The following is a 24,845-nucleotide window of genomic DNA, read 5'->3' as shown; positions in this document are numbered from 1 at the left end:
AAGCATACTTGTATAATTGGATCTGGTACACTTGGTGGGTACAAGGAGATTAAAGAACCTATATTTATTTATTGGATCTCTCATAAATCAAAGTTAATATCTTTATTATTTTATTACGTGTGAAAGTCATATTTTTTAATTTATAAAATAGTTTTCTAGAATGAATTTAAAAATTAAAAAGACCTATTCTAACTTATAACCCATACCTAATAAAATATTAATATAAAACTTCATTAGGAAAAGAAAATCAAAATTTCCTATCTCATTAAACACATATTTTTTCACTTTGATTAAACCAAATCTCTTTTATCTTAGATGCTTGAAATTTTATTATCTTAATACTTTCAATGTTTTCTCATCTAGGGCAAGGTAATGATTTAACAAAAAAATTATATTCATATTAAGAAATATATTTTAAATCTAACTCAACATCATAAAATCAACTTATAAATTGATATTTGCAGTCATTTATTGTAAACTCATATTATGTCTAGTTGATATGAAACCTCCAACACACTATCTTACGGCAAGGCATATACACTTCGAGCATTAAACTAGACACTAATAGGTGGTCCGACAATGAGTGGAATAATAAGTCCAACAAATAACAAATATCGCTAGAATAAATTTTAACTTGTTCTGATATACTATGTTAAGAAGTAGACTTTAAACCTATTTCAATCTCACTAAATCGACCATGTTAAAAAGTAGACTTTAAACCTAATTTAATTCCATTAAATTCACTTACAAAGTGAAGTTTGTACACACTTATATATTGTAAACTCATGGATGTGAAATCTCTAACCCATAACCTTATCTCTTATATATCATAATTATCAAATTCATAGTTTCTTTAAAAATAATGACTTCATTAAAATAATAGTGATTAATTACGATATTAGTAGCATTACCTAAAATTAGTAATTGATAATACTCAATAAGACTATTTAATATTTATTAACTTTGTTTAATGCCATGACAAACTACCAATCATTATTAGTTGTTTATTATAATAGCAAACGTCTCATCTTAAATAATATTATATATATATATATATATATATATATATATATATATATATATATATATATATATATATATATATCGTATAGAAATAATTGGAAAAAGAAAATAGGATCAACGGGCCTAGGAATGTAGTCGAACTTTTGGATTTAATAAAAGTCACAATAGAAGAGCATAAGCAAAGTATAATTATATAAAAAATAAAACGGTATAACCTTGTATAAGAGGTATTTTCAAATCTTGTTTTTGTACTTTTTCTTTGTGATGCTTGCTATAAATCAAAAGCTCCTTTAGTTGGAAAAGAAAAATCCATTTCTGGACCTCTCTAACATATTGATTTGTTTGAATCTTGTAGAACATTGCAATAAGAACAATAATATTTTACTCAAGACAAATTATAGTTTGTGAGATTTTGTTGTAAGGAATTTTCCTATACAATGGTTTAAAGTTAAATGATTAGTTTCTATTTTTCTACTATATTTTATTTAACTTTTTCTATTTTATTGATTATAATAACATTGATAAAGGAAGTACAGATTTAATATGTAACAGCATTTGACAAAGATGTTAAATTCAATCATGATAAAATTTTCTCACTAAGTATTGTTATCTTATTCGCTCAATACTTTTCTCTTGAGTTGCTACAACACCAGTAAAGTAGACACAAGTAAAAGCACAGAATGTGCCATTTGATTAAGATTACAGAAATTACAACATTAAAGATTGAGGGCACCCAGTGCACAATCTCAGGGTAATGGTGGCCTTTTCTTATTTTGCAAACTATGAAACTTGGAAACCTTAAACTCTCATACAATAACCATTTAACTAATAATTGTGTATAGGAATGATGGAAGAAATCTATATTCCAGGGTGGTCTTTTAGATCAGAAACAAGGTTCTGACAAGTGGGGTTGCAAGGATAGTTGCAATCTATTTGATCGAAAGAACCTCGACCATAAAACCAGTCCCCTACTGCTTTTGCAATTGTCTGCACAATGTCATGCATACAAGTTAGTTTTTCAACTGCATAAAGAAGCAAGTAATCATAATAACAACACACAAAAATGCTTATATTCGACAAATGGAAGAAAATAATGCAGCATCTTACTGTATTGGCAAGATGTGGTGAGTCACTTTTAAACCATGTTTCCTGTGATTCTGTTTGACAGTGATCAAAGCAAGAGTCTATAAACATTCCTCTAGATGAAGAGTCTCCAACCACACTCACTGCCTTCTCGAATTCCTTCTTGAAGCCTGAAAATCACAAGATTTTACTTTCACTCAAATGGCAGAAGAATGTAAACGAGAATTACCATTCTAAATGTTTTTAGTTTTTTTTTTTTCATATCAATGTTCTTCATTTTGAACAAAGTACATACATCAAGTGGTGATAATAAAGGCATGACAAATTTTAGAATGTTTTCAAGGATTGATTAGAACACAGTGAAATTCTTTCATGTGTTACATTTTTTATTACACAGAAGTTGTTAAGAACAGAATCTGTTCACCTTGCACTATACTTAGTTGATCATGTGAGCATTTGCTTAAATCAAGCTTGCAGCTATGCCAACTGTCACTTGGATCAGCAGCGCCAGGTGCCAAGATGTTCCGAATCTGAATCAAAGCAATATCTTGAGGATCAGAAAAAGAAAAAGACTAGAAGGATATCTCCACTTTTAAAGAGCAATAAGTGGTTAAAACATCCAATGAGAAAACCTTTGACACGAGTTAGTAAGCTTATTTTCAGTTGGAAAATATGATTATACTTTCATCCACTTAGATTTCGGTGTTCTCTTTTGAAAACAGAAGATTCATATGAAGAGATTATGCTGAGTTATTTTGGCTCAATTTCTGATCTAAACTAATTTACTTTGCTTGAAGCAATTCATCCTTAGTTAAATAAGAAACTGTAAAAATCCTGCACTTAGAATTATGGATTCATATATAGAGTCTATGATCCTCTAGTTCTGAAAAAAAAATATCCTTAAATGAGAAATTTGTGAAAAGCTAACTCATACTGAGATAATTTCTTTACCATCTTGTTATATATCCGTCAATTGATGAAAGAATAGAACAAGGCTTAAGAAGTTTCTTGTATGGACAATATATTCTAAAAGAACAATCTGAAAACAAACTGAAACTTCTTGAGCATGAGAGTAATCTAACCTGCCATGAGTCATAGGCTGAATTTACAATGAAGATTGGGGTACTGATATGTGATAGCACATATTCTGGGAAAAAGCACTACATGACATTCAGAAGCATTAGTAACACCAAAGAAGTTGCCTACCTAAAAGGAAAACTACATGTCACAAACTTACCAGTCCTGGGCTGAGTTTTGAAGTGCAAGATGAGGGCAAATTCTTTGTCGAGCCCTAAAATAATACATAAAAACCGCTCAGTCTCTGCTTAAGAAAACTTTAGCCATTAGAAAGTAACTTTCAAATGAAAAGTGGGAAAACTTCAGTAGCAGTCTTGGTGTTAGACACTGCATATGTAAGTAAGTTATTTCCTCATATAATTAAAAGAGAAAAGGCACTTACATGTGTCGACACAACTTTACTGTAATAGTCTTCAATGAAACGTGTTCCTGAGATGTCCTCTCTGTTGTAGAATACATTAAATCATTTAATGATCTAAGGAACTATAAAAAGTAAGGAAGAACCAAGTAAAAGAAAATTAGAGGATCATACACATTGATAAAAAAACCAGCATCTGGAACACATTTTACATTAGCTCCAGAAGGTAACAGAGATTTAAAATTGTCACAGTGTAATATGGTAGTCAATCCTCCAGCTGAACAGCCGGAGAGAATAGCCTGCAGGTTCAAGTTTCAATTAGTGAAAGAAAAAACATTCAGGAGGAAGAAAAAAAGTGCCAAATCATCAATGTCTCGTACATTTTCAGCCTTGTCCATTCCTTTTGCTAATAAATCATCCATTACAGCTGAAAAAATCCTTGCTCCTCTGAAGTACAATTTGTTTGTCTGATATGTAGATCAAATTACACAAATCTCATCAGAAAGAAAATTGGAAGAAATAAAATTTACCAACCCTCCTAACAGTTTACTCTGAATTTAATTCCACATTCCTTTGAATTCTACAAAACTTACTGGATCAACTTCTTCCACATCACCAGTGAACGATGACCCATCACAGTACCTAATCTTGACTCTATTCCAGTTGTAGAAATCTGAAATTTATAGCATACATGAAAAAGCTTAGCGAAATAATTAGTTCATAACTAGTATGAAGAAGCAATATACACAAATTAGTGGACAACAATACCAGGATTATACTCTCGCTCGTTGCCTAAAATTCCAGAAAAGTAAAGATCCTCAACCATTTGGTTAGATGAACCTAAGCGAGTGTCCTTACGGCCAAGGCAATCGTCGGCATCTTTGCACCATCCTCCTCCCTAAAATAATTTGTGGTGATGAACATCATTATCATGAAAGGAAAATTTCCATGGTTTGTCCAAAACCAAGAAAAAAACAACTAACAAATATGGCATTTAAGATTTACACAAGAGATGAAATATTTGTGTTGTACTCCTACACATAATACACATATAAGAAATACTAAAAACGACTAAGGAATTTTTCCATGAGTTAGTAAAACAAAAATTTTGGTGCCAGGTTGCTGAAAGGGACATACCTCCATGTGGACAATCCAGTTGTTAACCCCTTCTCCAGCTCCCTTATCAAAGTGGTAAGCTGGGGGACTTCCATCCAAACAAACTGCACCACATGTTAATCTTCAATTCTCAACTATTATATAAATATTGCTAAAAATTGTGACACTGGAGTATTAAAGTTTCATAAGATGACAAATAAAATTCCTCACCAGCTCCTTTCGACAGTGCATTTTCGACCAAAGTCAATGGAACCAAAGATCCTTCTGCCTTAAGCAGTAGCAGTACACAGGCTACAAGATTTAACCAGTGGATCATTCTTCCACTCTCCATTCAGCAAAATCCAACCAAAAGAAAAAGGTAAACCTGTGCATAGAAAACAAGGTTCACGGAGATGCCTATGTAAAGGAATCAATATGGTATATAAATAATTCACATAAGGCCAAAAAATTTTGCTGGCCAAAAAGAATAATAAGAACTTCGCTGAAACATCCTGGCAGAAGATAGTGATATATATTTCATTAACTACTGTGCAGAACCTTTAAGAGAGAGGAACGAATGTCCATTTCAAAACGTGTACTGACCGTTATGCAGACACAAAAAGAAAGACAAAATATACCAAAAGAAAGAAAGAAAAAGGACGAAGGAAACTGAGATCGTAGAATGAAAATTATGGGCAAGAAGATAAAGAACTTGTTTTCTTGTTGGAAAAGGTAGATGAAATATTTCAAGTCCATTCCACAAAAATAGACTTAAGCACTCTTTCGTCTGTTTAATACCAGAAAGATAAAAGTGTTTCGATAAATTAGCCCAGAAAATGAAACCTCCAATGTTTATGCAAGTTAAATAACGTACTACAATGGCCCAGAAACTGGCATGCATTACTAGTTTTAAATATGTCATAACATCACAAAACCAAGCATAAACCTGCATTCATTATAGCCCAGAAACAAAATTCTTCTCCCATTCCAACACTACCTATGTTAACAACTATAGAGCTAAATTCAATAACTTTATGCATTCCCCGGCCCAAAAATAAAAAACTGAACCTTCTTCCAAACCCCACAAAAAGAAATGAAGAGAAAAGAGAAGGGGAAAAAAGAGTAAGAATATGGGGAGAATGAAGACCTGAAAAGGAGGAAAGGTGGTGTGGTATGAAGTGAGTGAGTGAGTGAAACTGAGCTGAGGGTGGTGGCTTATAAAATGGTGGACGGGGAGACATAATTGGTGACTTGCTGAGATAGGCAATGGTTAAGGAGATTTGGGAAAGATGCATTTTTGGGAGGGTGAGTGGAAAATTGGTATGAGAGGGCGTGGAGGGAGATTGTGGTTTTTGGATTTTCGTTTCTGGGGGCACTGTATGTGATTTGTGACTCTCAACGCTCTTCTGAGGAAAGGGACACAGAAACAATACATTGGTTGTCAACTTTCATCGGTTGTGAACCCAAGAGCCAACACTCGTACCCACGATAAATTGTCATGACCAGGTGCTTCTCAACCTTCATTCATCTCGTGTAACTGGATTAACACGTTGGTCTAACGAGAAGGAGGTTTTTTTTTTCAATCTCTTTTCTTAAAAAAAATACAATAAAATAAGATATAGTCTAATAATGTAAAATTAGATACAATAAAATTAGATATAAGTCTACAAATTCAAGAAGTTCTTAACGAAATCAGCCACCAGCTTTGTGACAAAGTTAAAAAAAAAAAAGACAGACTTGCTCTAACTTTTTTATTACTTCAGAATAGAAACTTATACATAAATTAATTTTAAATATTTTAAAAAATATTTAGTTATGTTCTAAACATTATCTAATCGTAATAGATTATGTTATTTACTATATGATAATATGTTAACCTCATCGTGAAAACATTAATCATATTGGATTGTTATATTTTTTTATTAATTATTTCTGATTTGATTTGATTTTTTAAAAATGTTGTAATTTTATATAACAGTATACTAACTCATCATCCTTCTCACGTCTTGTTTTGACTAGGACAATTAGTGGTATGGTCACTATCCATAGGCAGAAAGAAACTACTAAAAAAAGTATATAAAAATTGAATTTAATAACTACAACTAGTTTGGTTCGAAACAGTAAAATATTTTGTAAATTTATATTTATTCGAAAAGTGATTAAAGCATAAATTGTATCAAGTGTTATATGGTTATAATTTTATATAAAAGATAAATTTTATCAATTCAAATATCAAATAATATTGTACATTATCGTAGCTATTTATGTTATACTTTATTAAAACTTAGCAAATAGTTTATATTTTAATAAATTTTAAAAGCATATATTACATTGATTTTGACTTATATAAATGAAACATTAAATGATTTTAAATATAAAAGTTTGTCAACATAATTTAAGTAAAATGAAACTGAATCCAATATATATAGTATTTAGTGAAAGTTATATATAAAGTATCGAAACTTATTATTATATTCTATTTCTTCAAATTATAACATCCAATTTAGTAAATTATAACATTCTATTAAAGTAAAGGAGTAGAAATCACCAAACTGAATCTGGTTTTTCTTTAACAAAATATTTTGCATGTAAGAATTAAAATCTTTGATAACATGTTTAAAGAATCCAAATATGCAGCTTTTTGACCGACTTTGATGCCTTGTATGTCAGTTGAACGACTTAGGGTATGTTTGGTTTAAAGTTAATAAATTATCTATTCATTGTTACAAAATTGTGATTTCCTCTATTTTCTATTTCCTATCAATCAGAAGTTGCAGAATCACTTCTTTTTTTCTCCATTTCAAATATCCAAACGTATAGATTGGTGTACGCTTGTTGGCGTAGGTCGTGGAGGCTATAAAATTGAGGCTAGAAATGTTTATTATTAGGTATTCATAGATTCTGACTTTGAAAATTAGTTCTTAAACCCGAGAGCAACGCCAACGTTGCCCATTACCAGGGTGGAGCATTATGAGAGTCGGACGTGTCTTATAATTCTGTATATTATAATGGAAATTTATAAAATTAAATTAAGTATATTTTTATTTTTTTTATAAAATATATCTTTATTATCAAATCCAATAAAAAATTAAATTATTAGGATTTTTTTATTTTTTATATCTTATTTTTTTATGTTTTTAAAGAAAAAAATTTAAGGTAAATTCACCCTTGTACTTCCATTTCTTATTGTTTTATTCTATAAGAAAAAAAATATATATATCGCTTGTTTTATTGGATAGTAAAATATTACTTTCATAATATAATATTTATTTTTTAATTTTATGAGTTTTTGTACAGTAATTTTTTTATGAATGTAAGAAGAAAATTTAATTATTGTGTTTTTTTCATAATTAGTTTTTAAATCTGATAGTTTTGGTTTTAAATCTTGATTTTTTTTAAAATTGGAATATTAATGAAGAATAAAAGAATATATTTATTTCTTAGAGAAATCCTTATCAACAAACAAAACCTCTGGTTTCAAAGTAAAAAATAATATCAATTAAAAGAGGCTCACTCATTTTTAAAGCTATTATGCAACCTTAAACATATTACACATCTCAAGCATACATACTCATCATTGCAATTCAACACCAAATCACTTTCATCAAAATAGATCAATTCTTAGTTCAAAATTCAATTTCATATCAATTCACGTTTAAACTTTTTAAATAACTAACTTTTCTTACCTCACTTGTGAGCACAAAACACAATCTCATCAACTTGTAAGCACTCTTAATCATAAAGAAGGTAATATTTTCACAAAGAAAATTCAAATTAATAATGTGATCATACTCTAACCATCATAATTGAATAAAAATTTATTTAAAACATTGAAATGACACATGTAACTCCTTAATCTCACACATACATCATAAAAATAAAAAATAAAATACTCTAAAGATAACAAAAGATGAATTTATTTATTTGAAAAATTCTTAGGTAAAATAATATACTTTGTCACTAAGAGTTTTATGGTGTATTTCAATCTTCAGATATATATATCTTCAAATATATATGAACACAGACTTAGAGAAATTACACTTATAAAACATATTTATTGACATATAAACTAAAATAAATAAACTGGCCTTGCATAATTCTAACGATTCATGTATTACTTAGTTAAGCATTCTATATAAATAGAAAGTATTAATCTAAACCAAGTCTCTTTTTCCTCTTCCAAAAACACATTGTCCGAGACAAACAGATTGCATTGGAAAATGAAATTAGCATTAAACAAACTTACACTGTCTTGTTCTGAAATACATCGAAGTGTGTGCCTAGCAGCCCCGTGATCTCAGTAACTGTTACATACATACCAGTCTAACCGATAACTTTTCCAAGCAATTAATTATAATTTAGTCATTAATTAAAACAAAACTTAAAATACACATTTAATAAATGTATATTTTGAAGTTTAATATTTTTGAGTTTCCTAAGCTAAAAAATTTCAAGTAACTCTTTTACTTATTTTTTTTAATTTGATCTTTATTTTTTTAAAATTAAAACAATTAGGTAATTATCATTAGTTATATACTAATAAAACTTTAAAAAAGTGTCATATGTATAGTTTTTTAAAAAAATTATTTTGTCCTCTATCAAACTATATTTATTTTTATTTTTTTTAAATGTCATGTATCAAACTGACATTGTACCATATGATAATGATAGTATCGACACTAATAATGTCACATATCATTGCATTAGTCTTAGGTAGTCCTTGTATTTTTATTGTCTCAATTTCGTCCTTATATTTTTATTTTGTTTCAATTTAGTCTTAATTTTAAAAATTAAACAATTTTGTTTCTTCCCAAATTAAACAAAATTTAATTTACATATAAATCTTAGCAAATACTTTTATTAAAATTGATGTTTTTACTAAATATTTTTAACCATATTAAGTTTATTTATATTTATATTTAATTAATTATATAAATGTTAATTATGTTCTTTAAATATACCTATAAGGATTTTAAAAAATAGTGACATGACATGATGGTGTAAGTTGCATAGTCCAATTAAATTACACTAGTAAATTGTACTAGTAGTTATTTATAACTGTATAGCATTGTCACTTAAATTATTTAGGTTGGTTTTGTATTAAATTGAACTTTGATGTCATGATTATTGGATGGTTTTGTTGAGCTATTTTCTTCATTGTGTTGATTGGAGCATTTATAACGTGACTCTTATAAAGAAATTATATTGGATAAAATAGATGGTTTATGTTTGGTATGTTTCAAATTGCTTCATTAGTGTACTAAGATATTTTTGAAAAAGAATTAGCCTATATGACATAAGAAAACCTTAAAATAATTTAGATATATCTAATGATTTCGATATTAAACACACTAAAACCCTTATATGTCTGCTATAATCCTGAGCAGTACCATATAATCGTTAATTAGGCACTAAGTGGAGAGTTCAAATAAGCGAGTTCCAGTATTCTAGGATGTTGCGTGGTACCCTAAGATCGTTGGACACTCAACAGTCAGTGATTCTAGTAATCGAGAGTGTTGGGCACCACTCTAGGATTGTTGGGGGCTCATTTGCAATGATGTCACTAAGTTTGTGTAATACACTAAAAGGGTCATCTTTAAATAAATAAATCTTTTTGGATGTAAAACTTCCCTCTCCACGCGTTTCATTCAAAGAGTCGACAACATTTCATCCAAAGAGCCAGTTACATTTCAGTAACAACAATTTTATAAAACTCTTATCGATTCATCTATTCTTATTATAAAATTGTCACTTAGACTTTTTATGCAACAATTTCATTAAAACGAAAACGTAATAGAGGAGGTAAAAAGTCTTTTATGTACTAAACGCAATTGAATCAAAATAAAGAAACTAAAATACAACTTTTAAAAGATACAAAAGCTACTAAAAGGATAGAGAAAAAGAAAACTAGTTAAAAACAGATATTGAATTAAAAATTGTTGAATATTTAATAGACATGTAATTTTAATAAAATGACTACAAAAAAATAACACATTTAAGAAGTGACTAGACCTATTTTATTCATTTCCCACTGACATACTAGGCATCCAATAACATTCAAAACATAGCTATAGAATCTGATGTATAGTTAAAGAAAATTATCAAATATTTAAATGAAATAAATTACTTTTTTTTATTCACATCCAAATATGGTTTTCCTTTTATTCACCAAACGTAATCAAAAGTTTGGCTTTCAATCTAATCTAAAGAAGAGAAATAAATTATAGTTGGTAAAGGAACACTTTCTCTTCTGTTTATTAGTTATCATTTCAGAAAATAGCAACATTCATTCTCTCTCTATATATAATTAATTGTTTTTTTTTAAGTTTTGTTTTGAAGGATAAGTGAGAGTTGTTCCATCTTAGTTTATGTTAATATAATAGATAAACGTAAGTTATTTCCTACAACCACTGTTTTGAAGATATTAAAAGTGATCGAAGTGGACAAATATATTTTAGAACTAAAAACAGATTATTTTGGGTGATTAAGTTGGTATTAATTGTTTTGAGATGATTTGATTTCTTTTCCCTTTTTAATCTCTTGGTAAGAAGAAAAATCATTAGTAACTACCATAGAAAGAAGGAAAAAGGTCTTGGAGCTCAAAAAGGAAGACTATAGGAAAGTGAAAAGTCACCATGAAAACAAATTTTAACGGATTATTGTGATGGATGAACCTAAATGCTTGAAGGTGCGTAAACTCGCAAAACATGTATGATGGATTTTTGTTTTGTCTTTTAGTGTAAAGTGCAACATAGTAATTCTTAGTATTTGATTTAGTTGAGAAGTAGTGTTGTTTTGGTTAGCACATCATTCGTAACCACCCTTTATAAATAAAACGTATCGTGCTACATAATGCACACTTTATAAATATGTGGTTGTTATCATTAGTAAATCAGAAATTATAAGGTGAGAGCTTACGTCGTAATTAATGTCTGGTAGTTTGCACAATATTATAAAACTGCACCAGTAAAAAAATATGTTATATCAAAATATATCTATCACTTCACTGTTTTACTTTAGGTTAAACTAGTTAACTAATTTAATATTTTAAATTAATATATATGAGTTGAAACCAATCACATTTTAGGTGACCTGTTTAGTATGATTCATACCACCAAAAATAAATTAGGTATATAATGTATGATGCATAACCGAAATTCTTGACATTTACATTTGGGTCTCATATTTAGATAGGTGAGTAATTAGGTAATTAAATATTAACTAAGTATAAGATAATTTGGACATACTATTCAAACTTGTATAGGTAAAAATTTATTAAACTATGTTAAAATCTCAAATATACATGTTCTTTATTAATTATATAGTTATTGTTTCACTTATTAATATATATATATATATATATATATATATATATATATATATATATATATATATATATAGAGAGAGAGAGAGAGAGAGAGAGAGAGAGAGAGAGAGAGAGAGAGAGAGAGAGAGAGAGAGAACTCTTCTCACTAAGAAAGAAAGCATCTCAACTCCATAAAAAAGAACATTTCCAACCAAAGAGAAAAGATGTTTAAAGATATACCATTTTATCATTGCCCGTATAAAATAAATTTGTTAGATACATGTAAAAGTATAAGCACAATAACAAACAAAATAATGTACCCACATTCTTTTGAATACATTTTTTAACTATTAAATAATTAAAAATTATAAAATATGTTATAAGTATTAAATAAAATGTAAATCTTCCAATTTTCTAATTTTTTTTTAAATTTCTATTAATAAATATTTATTTAAAGGTTAACAGAAAATACATTTATAGCATTTCTCAACAATTAATCAAGTATATATATATATATATATATATATGGTGAAAAACAGACGTAACTTTTACTCAGGTTGCTATTATAGTCCTTCTATAATGTTGCTGTAAAAATATTAATTCAAAGAGGCAATCACCAACAAATCCATTGAATTTAATGTATTTTAAAAGAAAATCAAGCTTAAAATCATAATTTTAATAAAGGATATCTGCATCCCGTATTTTACTTTAAAATATTATATTGATTAAAACTTAAATAAAAAATTATAAAAAATTAAAATTAAAGTCTTAAAATATAAAATTACAAAAAAATTTATACAAATAATTTTTTTTAAATATTATAAGAGAAATGAGCGTCCTTTTTCCTAAAGAGTTAAAGAGATACGAGTATCGTTTTATTAAACATTTAAGAAAAATAAGTGTCGACTTTGAATTTAGAGAAAATACCTAAATAGGTAAAATGCAATTTTTCCTTTAAATTTACATATTTTATTAAAAAATTTAGGAAAACTAAAAGGCATAAAGCATAAAAGACAATTTACTCTAAAATAAAAGAAATATATTTTTTTAATTTATTAATTATTTTCTTATCAACATATAAAAAGTCATCACGTCCGAATTATTAGAGAAGAAGAAATTTAAGCCATTTTCCGTAGTGAAATTTTATATTTTAATAGACAAAATTAATTTTTTATATTCATAACAAATTTTGTAATTTGCTAACAACTTAATATTTACTATTTGATTTTTGTAATTCAAAATTGTTATATATGCAGTCATGAGAATGTTTGAAATAAGTTTTTTGGGATCTGTAGTTTTTTCTTTACATTTGATTGTTGAGTTTATTAAGTCTCTTAGTAGTCTTTGTTTATGGTAATTAAAGTGGTTATTTTTATTATATTTATCTACATGATTTGAAAAATGAGAAATTATAATAAATTTAAAATTCAATTACTTTTACTTATGCTATTTTTTTCAAATTAAAGAGTTATTACATGTAGCAAAGAATAAATCTAAGAGACAGGTAAGTAACATAGTCTCTCATTTTTCTTTTTATGTTGAAACTTTTTTAATATTCAGACAAGGAAATAATAGGATGATTTCATTTACAAACATGAAAAGTTAAATCTGATAATTAGTTTAAGATAAATATCAATGGTGTAGCTAGGAATTGTTTTGATTTAACTTCATATACTAATAATTTTAGAGGAAATCAGAATGAATATCTAGATGATTTTTTTAACTTTTTAAGTGTAGATTTGTATTTATGTTGATTTTGTGCAAGTAATTTATGTTTTAGAACACGTTTAGAATGAAGAGTTTTGGAGGCTTTTGTTAGAAAATAATTTTATTTTAATTTATCGTGATTTCTTGAATCAATAAATAATTTTTTAAATCTTAGAAGAACATATGCATTTTTATAAAATAATGGTTGACGTGATATATAATTAGTAAACACATGATGACTTTTAAGTAGTTGAGATGTTAAAGCTCGTTGATAATTAGACAACAGATAGAAAAGTACGTAAAAGCTCCTTCTATTCCAAAGCTTTGAGTCACAACTTCATTTTCCTTCCATTAACCTCTTAGACTTCGTTGCATTTCCCACTTTAACACTACAACTCATACCAACATGAAGTTCCATTATGCCTTTGACCTGTATCACCAAGACAAAATCACCACACAACTTTGACTCTTTTTAGCGACTAAGTTAGTCCTTACTAACCAATTGAAAAAAGCTCTTTTTGGTGCCTATTAAACCTGAAAGCAAAACTGTCCTAAACTTAGAATCTTGATTTTGAACCATAATTAAAGTAAAGACGACTTTAAGTTCACATTAATGATTTGTTTTTAAAGATTTCAAAAGAAACAAAAGGACATATATATGTAAAACGATAAATTATTTAAGGATTCATGTTTCATTTTGATATGTACACTTGGAAGCCATGTAGGAGAGAAATATGTGTCATTGTAACATCTAACTACTCTTGTAAACTTCTGGAGAGTCTCTAATAAAAACTTTTGTTCTATGATAGAAAAAAAAAAGAAAATTGAGGCCCATTAACTTCTAAAAGTTATAAGTTCGGATTCTCAAACATTCACAATTTATTCCATAAAGTTCTGATCTTAAATATTCAGAAGTTACTTATACGAAAAAAATTCATTAAAAGTTAGATTTTCACATATTGCAAGTTATTTGATAAAACTCAAATCTCAGATATCTACAACTCACATATACAATAAAATCAATTAAATATCACTTCTTTTGCATAAAAAACACTCCATCTAAATCCAATAATAACATAAATAATTATGAAATAAAATGTTAGTGAATGTCTAAATGCTAATGTGTATTTAGAAGATAATTTATTTTCATAAATAATTTAAAATATTCGGTAACAAAATTGCTTATGAGGATGTGCTTTAATGGTCTATGCTTAACACTGATCAAAGTTGCATGTGATATCATCATGAATGAATAATCGAAAATTTTGGAATCAATGTACCCTAAATTAATTGGTATATTCGAGCATATATAGTTAAATCTTTGGACCAGGGTGCTAATTGATTATCTCATAAGATAATTATCTACTATATTGTTTTCCGACGCAAAATTCTTTCTTTCCACAACAGTGATCAGAATAGCAAGTTATTCACTCATAAAGTAAAAGGTATGAGAAGAAAAAGGTAACAAAAAAATTATTAGGAAGTGAATTTAATTTATCTTAACAAATTCGAAAGTGAAAAATTTCCTTATATTTTATATATCGGACTTATGTTTGGTTGATGCCAAATCTTAAATTTACTCTGTCAAACTGAAATATATATACATAATATGTGAAACTAGATATTCATGATGCCTTAATAGTAATTCAACAACGAATGAGATATAGTAAGGCTAACAAACATACAATAAACTTTATTATCATATTAAGAAATAAATTTAAACCTACCACATTATCATAAAACTAGTATGTAAAATAACAACTATCCTCACTATATTATCTTTGATTTTATCTCTAGTTAAACTTATATATAAAAGTGAGAGAGAAATGTTGAGTTTAATTCACAAATTAAACTTATGTTTAGGTTGATGTTATTAATATTTTCAAATTGACATTTCTTGGTGGTTTTTACATTTTGCTATTTTGCTTATGTGGTTGTATGTTTGAGTTTATGATGGTGAGGTAGTGATGTATTTGGATGAGGGGAATCTAGCTTTGAAATGTTTGATTGGCATTGATTTGGTTGAAATGATTGGTGAGTGCGTTTTGCGTCGGATAGGATCTTCAATTTCGTTCATCTCTTTCTTTTACTTTTGTGGTGTTTAGGTTTGTGAAAGGCTGGACCATGGTTAGTGCTTGGTCACTAAGAAGGCTATTTGAGTTATTCTAAACAACCAACTTCTTTCATCATTGAAGATCACCAATCCATTATTTTCAAATCAAAGATAAACCCCATTATGGCTCCATACATATCCAACACTCAAAATTTAAATTTTCCTTCTAAGGAAAAAACATTATTTAACCTCCAATCATTTATGCAAGAATGGAATCAAATTCAAAGCTTTTCCTATGATAATGTGTGTATAAATATGAAGTTAGAATTTGATAGTTTGATTTTAGCACCTTCTAAAAATATTATTTTTTCATGGATTCGAAAATTCAAAATGAGAGTTGAAAGGAAATAAAATTTAATAAAAATTAAATTATAATAAATAAATACATGATATCTCTATATAAGTTATACATGACATTTCTTTTTATTATAAAATTTATTAACAATAGAATCGATATCAAACTTGTCAGTAATCATTCTCTCAATGCAGGTAATCAAACAATCAATTAGAAATTCATCTTTTATATTGTTTATAAGTCTATTTTTCACATCATAACTGAAAAAGATCTCTCAGTTGTAATAGTTGAAACAAGAATCAAATCAAATGATCCATCAAGAAATAAGTCATTTTTTCTTGTTTTCACCAATTCTTGACATATCTCATAAATTATTGATAAATTTCTCATTTTAGAATGAAATGGAACATCAAGTTCATAATGTCGAGCTTGTATTCTAAGATGTAACTTTTCCAGTTCTATAAAATCATCAAGATAAAGCTTGACTGCCAATTCACAAATTTTTTCCATATTGAATGATTTGTAAAGGCCTTTTAGATCTAAAGCTACACTCAAAGTAAGTAACTCCATCATATTATCATAAAATCTACTATTAAGCTCATTTAATTAGGTATTAATCAAGTGTAGCAATGAACTAATTAATACAATAATAATGTTCAAGTGTAATGTTATCAACATTTTTCGAGCTTGATCTCTTCTAGAAATATATAAAGTAATCATCTCAGGTACATTGATTTCATGTTTCTTACAAAATTATATGACGTCCTTTAAAATAATTTGTTTCCTCATTCTTTAAATCAAAAAATCAAAGATATTGCATTTAATATATTAATTCTTATATTGCAAAACATGACAAAATTAATGGGTAATTACCAATATATCTTTCATAAGATAAAGAAAAAAAATAAGTTCATGAGAGAATATCATAAGCAATATTAGCATCATCACATAAGAAATATTTACCTTCTTTTGTAGCTTTTTGAAAAACTTCACAAGTAGTCTCGTACATGCATATTAATATTAAGCTTCAAACTGAATTCAAATGAGATCTTCATCAACCAGCTCTTCGTAAAGTGCTTATTTGATTAAGTCCACTACCAATTTTATGGTTGCTTGGACAATCTGAAATTGATGATGTCTCTTACTATAAATTGTTACAATATTTACCATCAATATCAAATTTGAGAAACATTGATGAACATTGTTCACTTTGTTTTAATATATATAACATAAAATATATATAATTTATATATATATTTTTTAAGGGGAATAAAATCCATGACGTTCCTGTATATCTGTCCTAGTTTCCAAGTAAATAGTTTTCAATATTTGAAACATTTTAAATTTATTATAAATTAATTATGACACAATATTTAATTTAATTATCCTAATTTTAATATATATATATATATATATATATTAGAAATGGATTAATTATGTTTTTGGTTTCACCGTTATTTTAATATTTAATCATATAAACTATTTATAATAAGAAATGCATGAATAGAGTTATTTTTATCCAACAATGTTAACTATATTTTCGTGAAAGAAAACTTATAAATTACATGTAATGTAATTCGTCATTTATTACATCAAAAAACAATTAACTTCATTGGATGAAAAAGATTATTCATGCATATAAGACGTAATATAATCAAAGTTTAAAATAAAGAAAAAAATCAAAATCAAATTATACTTTATTGACAAAAACATAAAAAAAAACATAGTTAAGTCATTAAAATTTAATTTAAAAATAAATACGAAAAGTTATTTAAGAAAAAAAAAATCTAAAATCTCTCTTATTAAACAAACACTCTTTAAACTATTTAAAAAACATTGAAAGAATATTCCTGTTAAAGAATAATGACAGCTAATACTCTTATTTTGATATAATTATTTTAATTTATGCACAGAGATGAAAAAAAAGAGACTTAACCATAGTTTTACTCATTTTATTTTTATACTTTCTTACGTAATTTTGTCTATTAAATTTCTTGAGCCAATTAAGTAATTATGTTTCTAGAATTAAGTTATTTGGTTTTGATATTTATTTTATTTTTCTAACTAAACTTCTAAATTATTATTATAATAAGTACCTATATTTTAAGAGTGTAATAAAAATACAGTTTGAAATTAATAAAGAATGATACTTTTTTTAAGTTAAAGATAATATATATATTATTTTTTCAATTCGAATATTTGTTTGGATTAGTGCAATTGTTTATATAATCCCTTCATGTGCAAATAATCTATTCTGTATTAGTGCTTTATTCGAATTTGTGAGCATGTTATATTGATATTTTTCATGTGACACTTTATCTTTTTCTTTTGTGTTTTCTTTTCTAAACAATCTTCTCTCTTACGAGAAACTTATTTGTAGTACTTACATTTAGACTATAGACAAGTCATTGTATCATAATTGTATTTGATATTTAAGTGATCAAATCACTTTACACAAGACAATCCGATAATTACATTTAAATAAGGTTTTATCGCCTTATTTTTTGTGCGCTTAACGTCGAGTAGTCTTGTATTTATTTATAACACCACTATCATAGATAGTTCTGTAAAATATTTTACGAAAGATACATTAAAATATATCTAATAATATGATATAAACTTGATAAAAATATTATCATATAAAACAAGTTATGTTATAATCAAATCATTAAAAGTGTTATAGTCTTATCAAAACTAAAACAAATTATTAAAATTAAATTATTCAACTCTAACTAAGAGATGTTGTTACAATTATTATTTTATACCTAAATATTGTAGAATTTATTTATATTCTCAATAAAAATATGTTTCTCAAAATTATTCTTCAATGTTTCTAGGATTTTCTTTTTTAAAGTTTGGCACATTTAGAAGTTATTAACAACTTAGTTCAGAAGTTATTAACATTTATCACTATCAAAACTATGTGTCTGAACATATTGTACGTTGAATTTTTAATTTAATTTAACTTTTAATTTTGATTATTTTTAAGTATAATTTTTAATTAAATTAGATTTATCTATTAGCTCAATTATTTTCACCACCATCTTAAACCATTATCTTTTTATCTTTGCTAATATATTTGATTTTCATGATTTATTTTATCTTTCAATTTATTACTTTTATATATATTTTTAAATTACATTTCAATATATTATTCAAAAATATGCTTTGAAAGTGGAACCAGCCATTGAAGTATTCAAGATTTATCAGTTGAATCAGTGATTAAACCAATAAACAGATAAAATACTACATTAAATTATACTAAAATAAAATTTGAGAAATATGGTACTAAATCTAATAATACTAAAAATTATCAGTAAATTATTATGGCTTTTGGTTTAACACGATACTCCGAAAATAATAAGTTTTTTTTTTTTTAAAACAGAAGGATGAATATTTAATTTTTATTTTTATGGAAAACAATTTCAAAGATAACCTCTAAATAATAATTTAAAAAAGAGCTTATAACCATTGTGAAACAATTTTTGTTTGATTTCTCGTTGACTGTTTCACAGATCTAATAGCCCAAATGAACTAGACGAAGATTCACTGAGTTTGGGCCGTTTCTTTCCCATCAAATTTCTTCCTACACTCCATCATTTATCATTCGAAACGGAATGAGGCGAAAACATTTTACTCAGGAACAAACGTCCCTGATTTTCTGCTATAACAGACCGATATGGTATAGCTCTTACAACAGGAATATATAAATATTTAATTATAATACACTTTTACTTATTAAAAATATTTATTTACTCTAAAATTTAATAGTACAAACAGGATTTAGATAACATGTGCAATTTGAATAGGATTTCATACCTAGCTATCCACAACAGTTTAAGCAAGATGAAAGAGTCACTCTCCATGATGATAGAATTTTGTGGTTGCATGGTGACATTTACCATCCTTTTATCAGGGTGCATACGCTTACATCGGAAGCTTCTAAATCATTAAACACATCTTCTTGAGAAGAATCACCGACAACTATTATATGATAGTTTGTAGTGATAATTCACATACTACTTATTTGAAATCTATACGTCTGGACGCTCATTCTGATCAAAAATACGATTGTGGCAAGTGGGGTTGCAAGGGTAGGCACAATCTATCTGCTTAAATGGCTTTCGATCATAATACCAGTCTCCAACTGCCTTCGCAATTGTCTGCAAATTGTTCAGCAAATATGTCAGAAATTTTGATGCACACATATTTTAGAAAGGAAGTTTTGATGCAGTTTCTTACTGTGCTGCCTAACACAGGAGAGTCATTTCTCAACCATGTCTCTTGTGTTCCAGTTTGGCAGTGAGCATAGCAACCATCTATGAAATGCCCTTTTGATGGAGAGTTTCCAACAGCACCAAATGCCCTCAGGAAATCAGTCCTGAATACTGAAATCATGCATCAAATGAGATCATATAAACTGTTATAGTGTATATAGCAGCAGGGCAAAGTTTAGACAGCTTTAGGATGGTCATTAGAAGCCTAGAAAAAAAATCCTAGAGTTTTGGTATCAGTGAATTTCAGTGTGACTTGTTACTAAGATCCGAAGATGTTCACCTTGCATTACACTGAGTTGATTTGATGAGCATTTTTTTATATCAAGCTTGCATTCACGCCAGGTGCCATGGGGATCTGCAGCACCTGGTGCCAAAATGTTTTTGATCTGAATCAAAGCAATATGTTAGGGATCAGAGAAAATATTATATCATCACTTATTAATAGCAATATGGTGGTGGCAAACATTAACTTTATGATGAGATCAGTTATTAAGCACCTCCTTGGAGGGGAAATATGATTCAGAATTCAATCATCTGTCATTAAAATGTTCTCATTGGAAAACAAGATGTTCATAGTGGTATATAGTATTCTAAGATAAAAATCAAGTGTAGAAAAACCTTGGCTCAGTTTGTGACAGCCGAATTTTCACTAGAGTTAATTAAGCAATCATTTTTTTTCACTGGGAATGTTAAGCAAAATTAATCACATTGTTTTGTATAAATCCTCATATATGAATTTTGTGAGATAACTGACAGAACTGGCACCAATTGATCAATGAATATAAACATAGTGTTACTTTTAAGTGGGAACAATACATAACACCATTTCAGAATTAAAATGATTTTTTTTTTCTCGAAAGAGAATAATCTGACCTGCCATGAATCATAAGCTGCATTTACGAAGAAGATTGGCGTACTGATTTGTGATACCACATTTTGTGGGAAAAAGCACTACATATTATTCAGAAGAAGTATTAGTACACCAAAGAAGTCACATAGGTAAAAGTATTGGAATTCACAAACTTACCAGCCCTGGTCTGAGTCTTGAAGTGCAGGATGCAGGCAAATTCTTAGCTGAGCCCTAAAATAAAGAAGATAAAGAATGTCAGTCTCCATTGGAGAAAGCTTCAGAAAGTTTCTTGTAAACAGAAAGAGTGAAAACATTAATATCATATGCTTGTGAGATGGTACAGGGAGAAATAATGAGAGAAAGAACAAGTACATGTGTTTGGACAACTTGATTGTAGAACTCTTCAATGCGCTGTGCGCCAGAGACATCCTTTCTGTTGCACAAACAAAAACATATTGAATCATTACATGACTTAACAAAGTCCAAAAGAATTCAGGTGAAAAAGATAAGCAGAAAGTAAATAAATAAGCTTACACATTGATAAAATAACCAGCATCTGCAAGGCATTTCACTTTAGTCGTTCCAGGTAGTAGTGATTTGAATCGATCACAGTTTAAAATTGCAGCCAACCCTCCAGCAGAACATCCAGAGATAATTGCCTAAAGTTACAAATTTCAACTAGTGAATTAAAAATTATTCAAAATGAAGACAAAAGTAGGTAACCATCAATGTACCATACATTTTGAGCATTTTTCATTCCTTTTGCTAGTAAATCATCAACAACAGCAGCAAAAACCCTTGCTCCTCTGAAGTGCAAATTGGTTGCCTGATTTGCAAAATAATATTATAAAACCTCAGCAGAAATAAAATTAATTAATATTTTCATACAAATTTACAGTACAATATTCCTTTGAACTTGTAAAACTTACTCGATCAACAGCTTCAACATCACCAGTAAATGATGACCCATCACAATACCTAACCTTGATTCTGTTCCAATCGTAGAAATCTGGAAACATATAACAATTTTAGGGATAGATTCATGAGAAAAACAGTCAAAACACTGTTTATTAATTTGTAGACGTTACCTGGATTGAACTTTTTACTGTTACTAAAAAATCCAGAAAAGGAAAGTTGGGTATCCATTTTTTTAGACGAGCCTAATCGAGTGTCCCTACGAGAAAGGCAAGAAGTAACGTTGTTGCACCATCCTCCTCCCTAAAAGAAATTGAATTAAAGATCATCAACAAAAATAGAGAACTTTCCACATTTCATACTAGAATAGGTTTTACCAAAAAGGACAACCTAGTTAACCAGTGTTGGTATATCTATACAACGTTAAAAGAGATATGCTAATAACATACTTTTTAACTATACTCTTGCTTATAAGTTCATTCTCTAAAAAATTTATAAGGAAAAATGTATGTATATTGAGAGAGAGACTTAAAAATGAACCGATAATTTATCAATCACGTATCAACACTATATTATATTGAGTTTAATTATCATGTAATGAAAAGAATTTACAAGGTCAACAATCAAATAATTTTGAAATGACTTTTAAGCTAGTTATTACAAAAATCAACATATTTAACAAAACACGGTCTTTAATGATTGGGTAAGAGTGTGAAAACTAAGAAGTGCACACGAACTAAATCCTATGGTTATTATCTAAAGTCAATCTGTCTTTCACTCCTCCTCAACCTAAATCCTTAATTCCCTATAATTTCAATAACCAAATTTGAGACTTAAGAATTGAAATATATGACTCTAAGTTTCAAGGTATATATTATTACATTTCTTGGAACATTTTGACCAAAAATAACTTTCATATTGGCTATTGGGTATGGTTTTCAAAATGATAGTGATATAAATAAAAAGTGGGAGTAACAATGGAAGTTAATTGTTGACACACAAAGGTACCCATCCCCTCAACATTGAATTAAAATCAAAGCAAAACATGGGAATTTTTTTAAGATAAACTAATACCAATAACAAAAATGTCATATTCTCCCATGCCCATTTATGTGGGAATAACTTGATAAACCTTGGCAAAAACACAACCCATATAAAAAATTACAAATGCACCTTCTGATCCAGTTTTCAGTTTAACAAATCAATATTTGTACACGTACTCAGAAAACATAATGGAACATACTCAAAGTTTAAATTAAAATGAATTTTTTTCGAGTTGGTAAAAGACTCTCATAATATTGAAGCCATCTTGCTGAAGGAAACATACCTCAAAGTGAACAATCCAGTTGTTAATCCCTGCTCCAGATCCCTTATGGAAGTGGTAAGCTGGTGGACTCCCATCCAAACAAACTGCACAAGATTTCAAACATCAATTTCAAATCTGCTATGAACAATCCTAAAAATGGTGGCCAAGGAGATGATAATCATAGCAGAAATTTCTCACCAGCTCCTTTTGCCACTGCATTTTCAACAAAAGTGATTCCCACAGGAACCCCTTCTGCCTTTAGTAATAGTACCACACATATCAGAACACTTAACCATTGGCCCTTTCTACTCGTCTCCATTCTGTACCAATCAAACAAATAGAAAACAATAAACTTATCAATAAAAAAGAGAAATTGCACCTTGGAAGTATCAATAGGGTGTGTTAATTATTTAACATAACATAAAGAAACAATATGTCGTACAAAAGTAAAACAAGCGTCATCATATTAAACTCTCACACAAAACCAAGGACAACTTTTTATCATTTTTCTATCCTCTCATCGCATCACTTGTGCGTTCAGGTCACCAACAAATGATCAACTCCTCTAATTTCCCGAAAATAATCAACCAATAAGTTTGATTTTACATACATGAAATGAAAAAAACCAGAGGAAATTCTTGAGTTGAGCATGAGAACTGGCCAAAAGACACCTTTTGATGTTGTTTTGATAGAGTTTTCAGGCTTAAATTCTTGCACCGACAGAAATGCAGATTAAAAGACACGAAGAAACATGCAGAGAACATAGGAAAAAACATGCATAGTTAAGTCAGAAGAATCTGATCTACAAATAAATTACAATATATTATTATTAGCACCGTTGTTGCAAAAAGAAGATGAAACATTTTAAATCCATTGAACAATCCAAGAATCACCAAAGAACTTCATCTGTTAGGCGTCAGAAAGTTTAATCAATTCAACAAAGCAGCCTAGAAAAACGAAATATCAGATATTACCCACTCCAAAACCCCCATTAGTACCTATAGCGGAAAATCCACAAACTAGTATTTCCCTATTTGAATATCAGACCAGAAACAGATAATGGTTCACATCCCAACACTTCCTGGATCAGCAACTCTCCATCATGGATAAAGTTAACAACTTTTCCAGCATTCGAAATGCCCATGATAGAAACTTCCCACCCCACAAACTACCGATGAGAAATGGTGAAAAAAATAGTATGAAAAACAAAGAAGGAAAAAAACAATGAGCAATACCTTAAATTGGTAAGTGAAAGGTAGTCGAGGAAAATGGTGGCCTGTAAAATGCTTCAGCTAACAACAAGTCTTCACAGAGGAAGATAGGTGTGGTGTTGATGCACTTGAAACTTGCAAGAACACAATCTTATATAAACATTATTTTGTTTTCTTTTTATTTTCCTAGGAAAAACATTTCTCTTTAAATTGAATGGTTATGTTAACG

General features: G+C 28.2%; 2 protein-coding genes across 2 annotated transcripts; both read right to left on the bottom strand.

Moving 5' to 3' along the window:
• Positions 1-1,681: 1,681 nt before the first annotated feature.
• On the bottom strand, positions 1,682-5,934 carry LOC108322458 (pectin acetylesterase 8). The gene is made up of 13 exons (XM_017554563.2): positions 5,784-5,934; positions 4,868-5,021; positions 4,679-4,761; positions 4,310-4,439; positions 4,135-4,214; positions 3,922-4,008; positions 3,716-3,840; positions 3,566-3,626; positions 3,344-3,397; positions 3,189-3,266; positions 2,531-2,636; positions 2,131-2,276; positions 1,682-2,010 (listed from the first exon to the last, which is right to left on the bottom strand). Exons 2-13 carry the CDS (start codon positions 4,986-4,988, stop codon positions 1,882-1,884), a joined length of 1,200 nt encoding a protein of 399 aa, XP_017410052.1. The 5' UTR covers positions 4,989-5,021; positions 5,784-5,934; the 3' UTR covers positions 1,682-1,881.
• A 13,852-nt stretch (positions 5,935-19,786) lies between these two features.
• Positions 19,787-24,845, bottom strand: LOC108336472 (pectin acetylesterase 8). Its single transcript, XM_017573036.2, has 13 exons — positions 24,641-24,845; positions 23,604-23,725; positions 23,427-23,509; positions 22,273-22,402; positions 22,114-22,193; positions 21,924-22,010; positions 21,719-21,843; positions 21,557-21,617; positions 21,362-21,415; positions 21,208-21,285; positions 20,615-20,720; positions 20,300-20,445; positions 19,787-20,220 (listed from the first exon to the last, which is right to left on the bottom strand). Exons 2-13 carry the CDS (start codon positions 23,722-23,724, stop codon positions 20,092-20,094), a joined length of 1,200 nt encoding a protein of 399 aa, XP_017428525.1. The 5' UTR covers position 23,725; positions 24,641-24,845; the 3' UTR covers positions 19,787-20,091.

The sequence above is a fragment of the Vigna angularis genome, chromosome 1 (genome assembly GCF_016808095.1).
Source record: "Vigna angularis cultivar LongXiaoDou No.4 chromosome 1, ASM1680809v1, whole genome shotgun sequence".
In the NCBI taxonomy this organism is placed as follows: domain Eukaryota; kingdom Viridiplantae; phylum Streptophyta; class Magnoliopsida; order Fabales; family Fabaceae; genus Vigna; species Vigna angularis.
Note: the sequence above shows the minus strand (reverse complement) of the source record. Positions and strands in the feature narration are given on the sequence as shown.

Coding starts and splice junctions, on each gene's coding strand:
- LOC108322458 (XM_017554563.2), bottom strand. CDS start 4,988: ATGGAGAGTGGAAGAATGATCCACTGGTTAAATCTTGTAGCCTGTGTA. Junction 3,841..3,921: donor GAATGGACAAGGCTGAAAAT/GTACGAGACATT, acceptor TTGAACCTGCAG/GCTATTCTCTCCGGCTGTTC. Junction 3,398..3,565: donor GTAAAGTTGTGTCGACACAT/GTAAGTGCCTTT, acceptor GTATTATTTTAG/GGCTCGACAAAGAATTTGCC.
- LOC108336472 (XM_017573036.2), bottom strand. CDS start 23,724: ATGGAGACGAGTAGAAAGGGCCAATGGTTAAGTGTTCTGATATGTGTG. Junction 22,011..22,113: donor ATGTTGAAGCTGTTGATCGA/GTAAGTTTTACA, acceptor TTTGCAAATCAG/GCAACCAATTTGCACTTCAG. Junction 21,286..21,361: donor CAAGACTCAGACCAGGGCTG/GTAAGTTTGTGA, acceptor AATAATATGTAG/TGCTTTTTCCCACAAAATGT.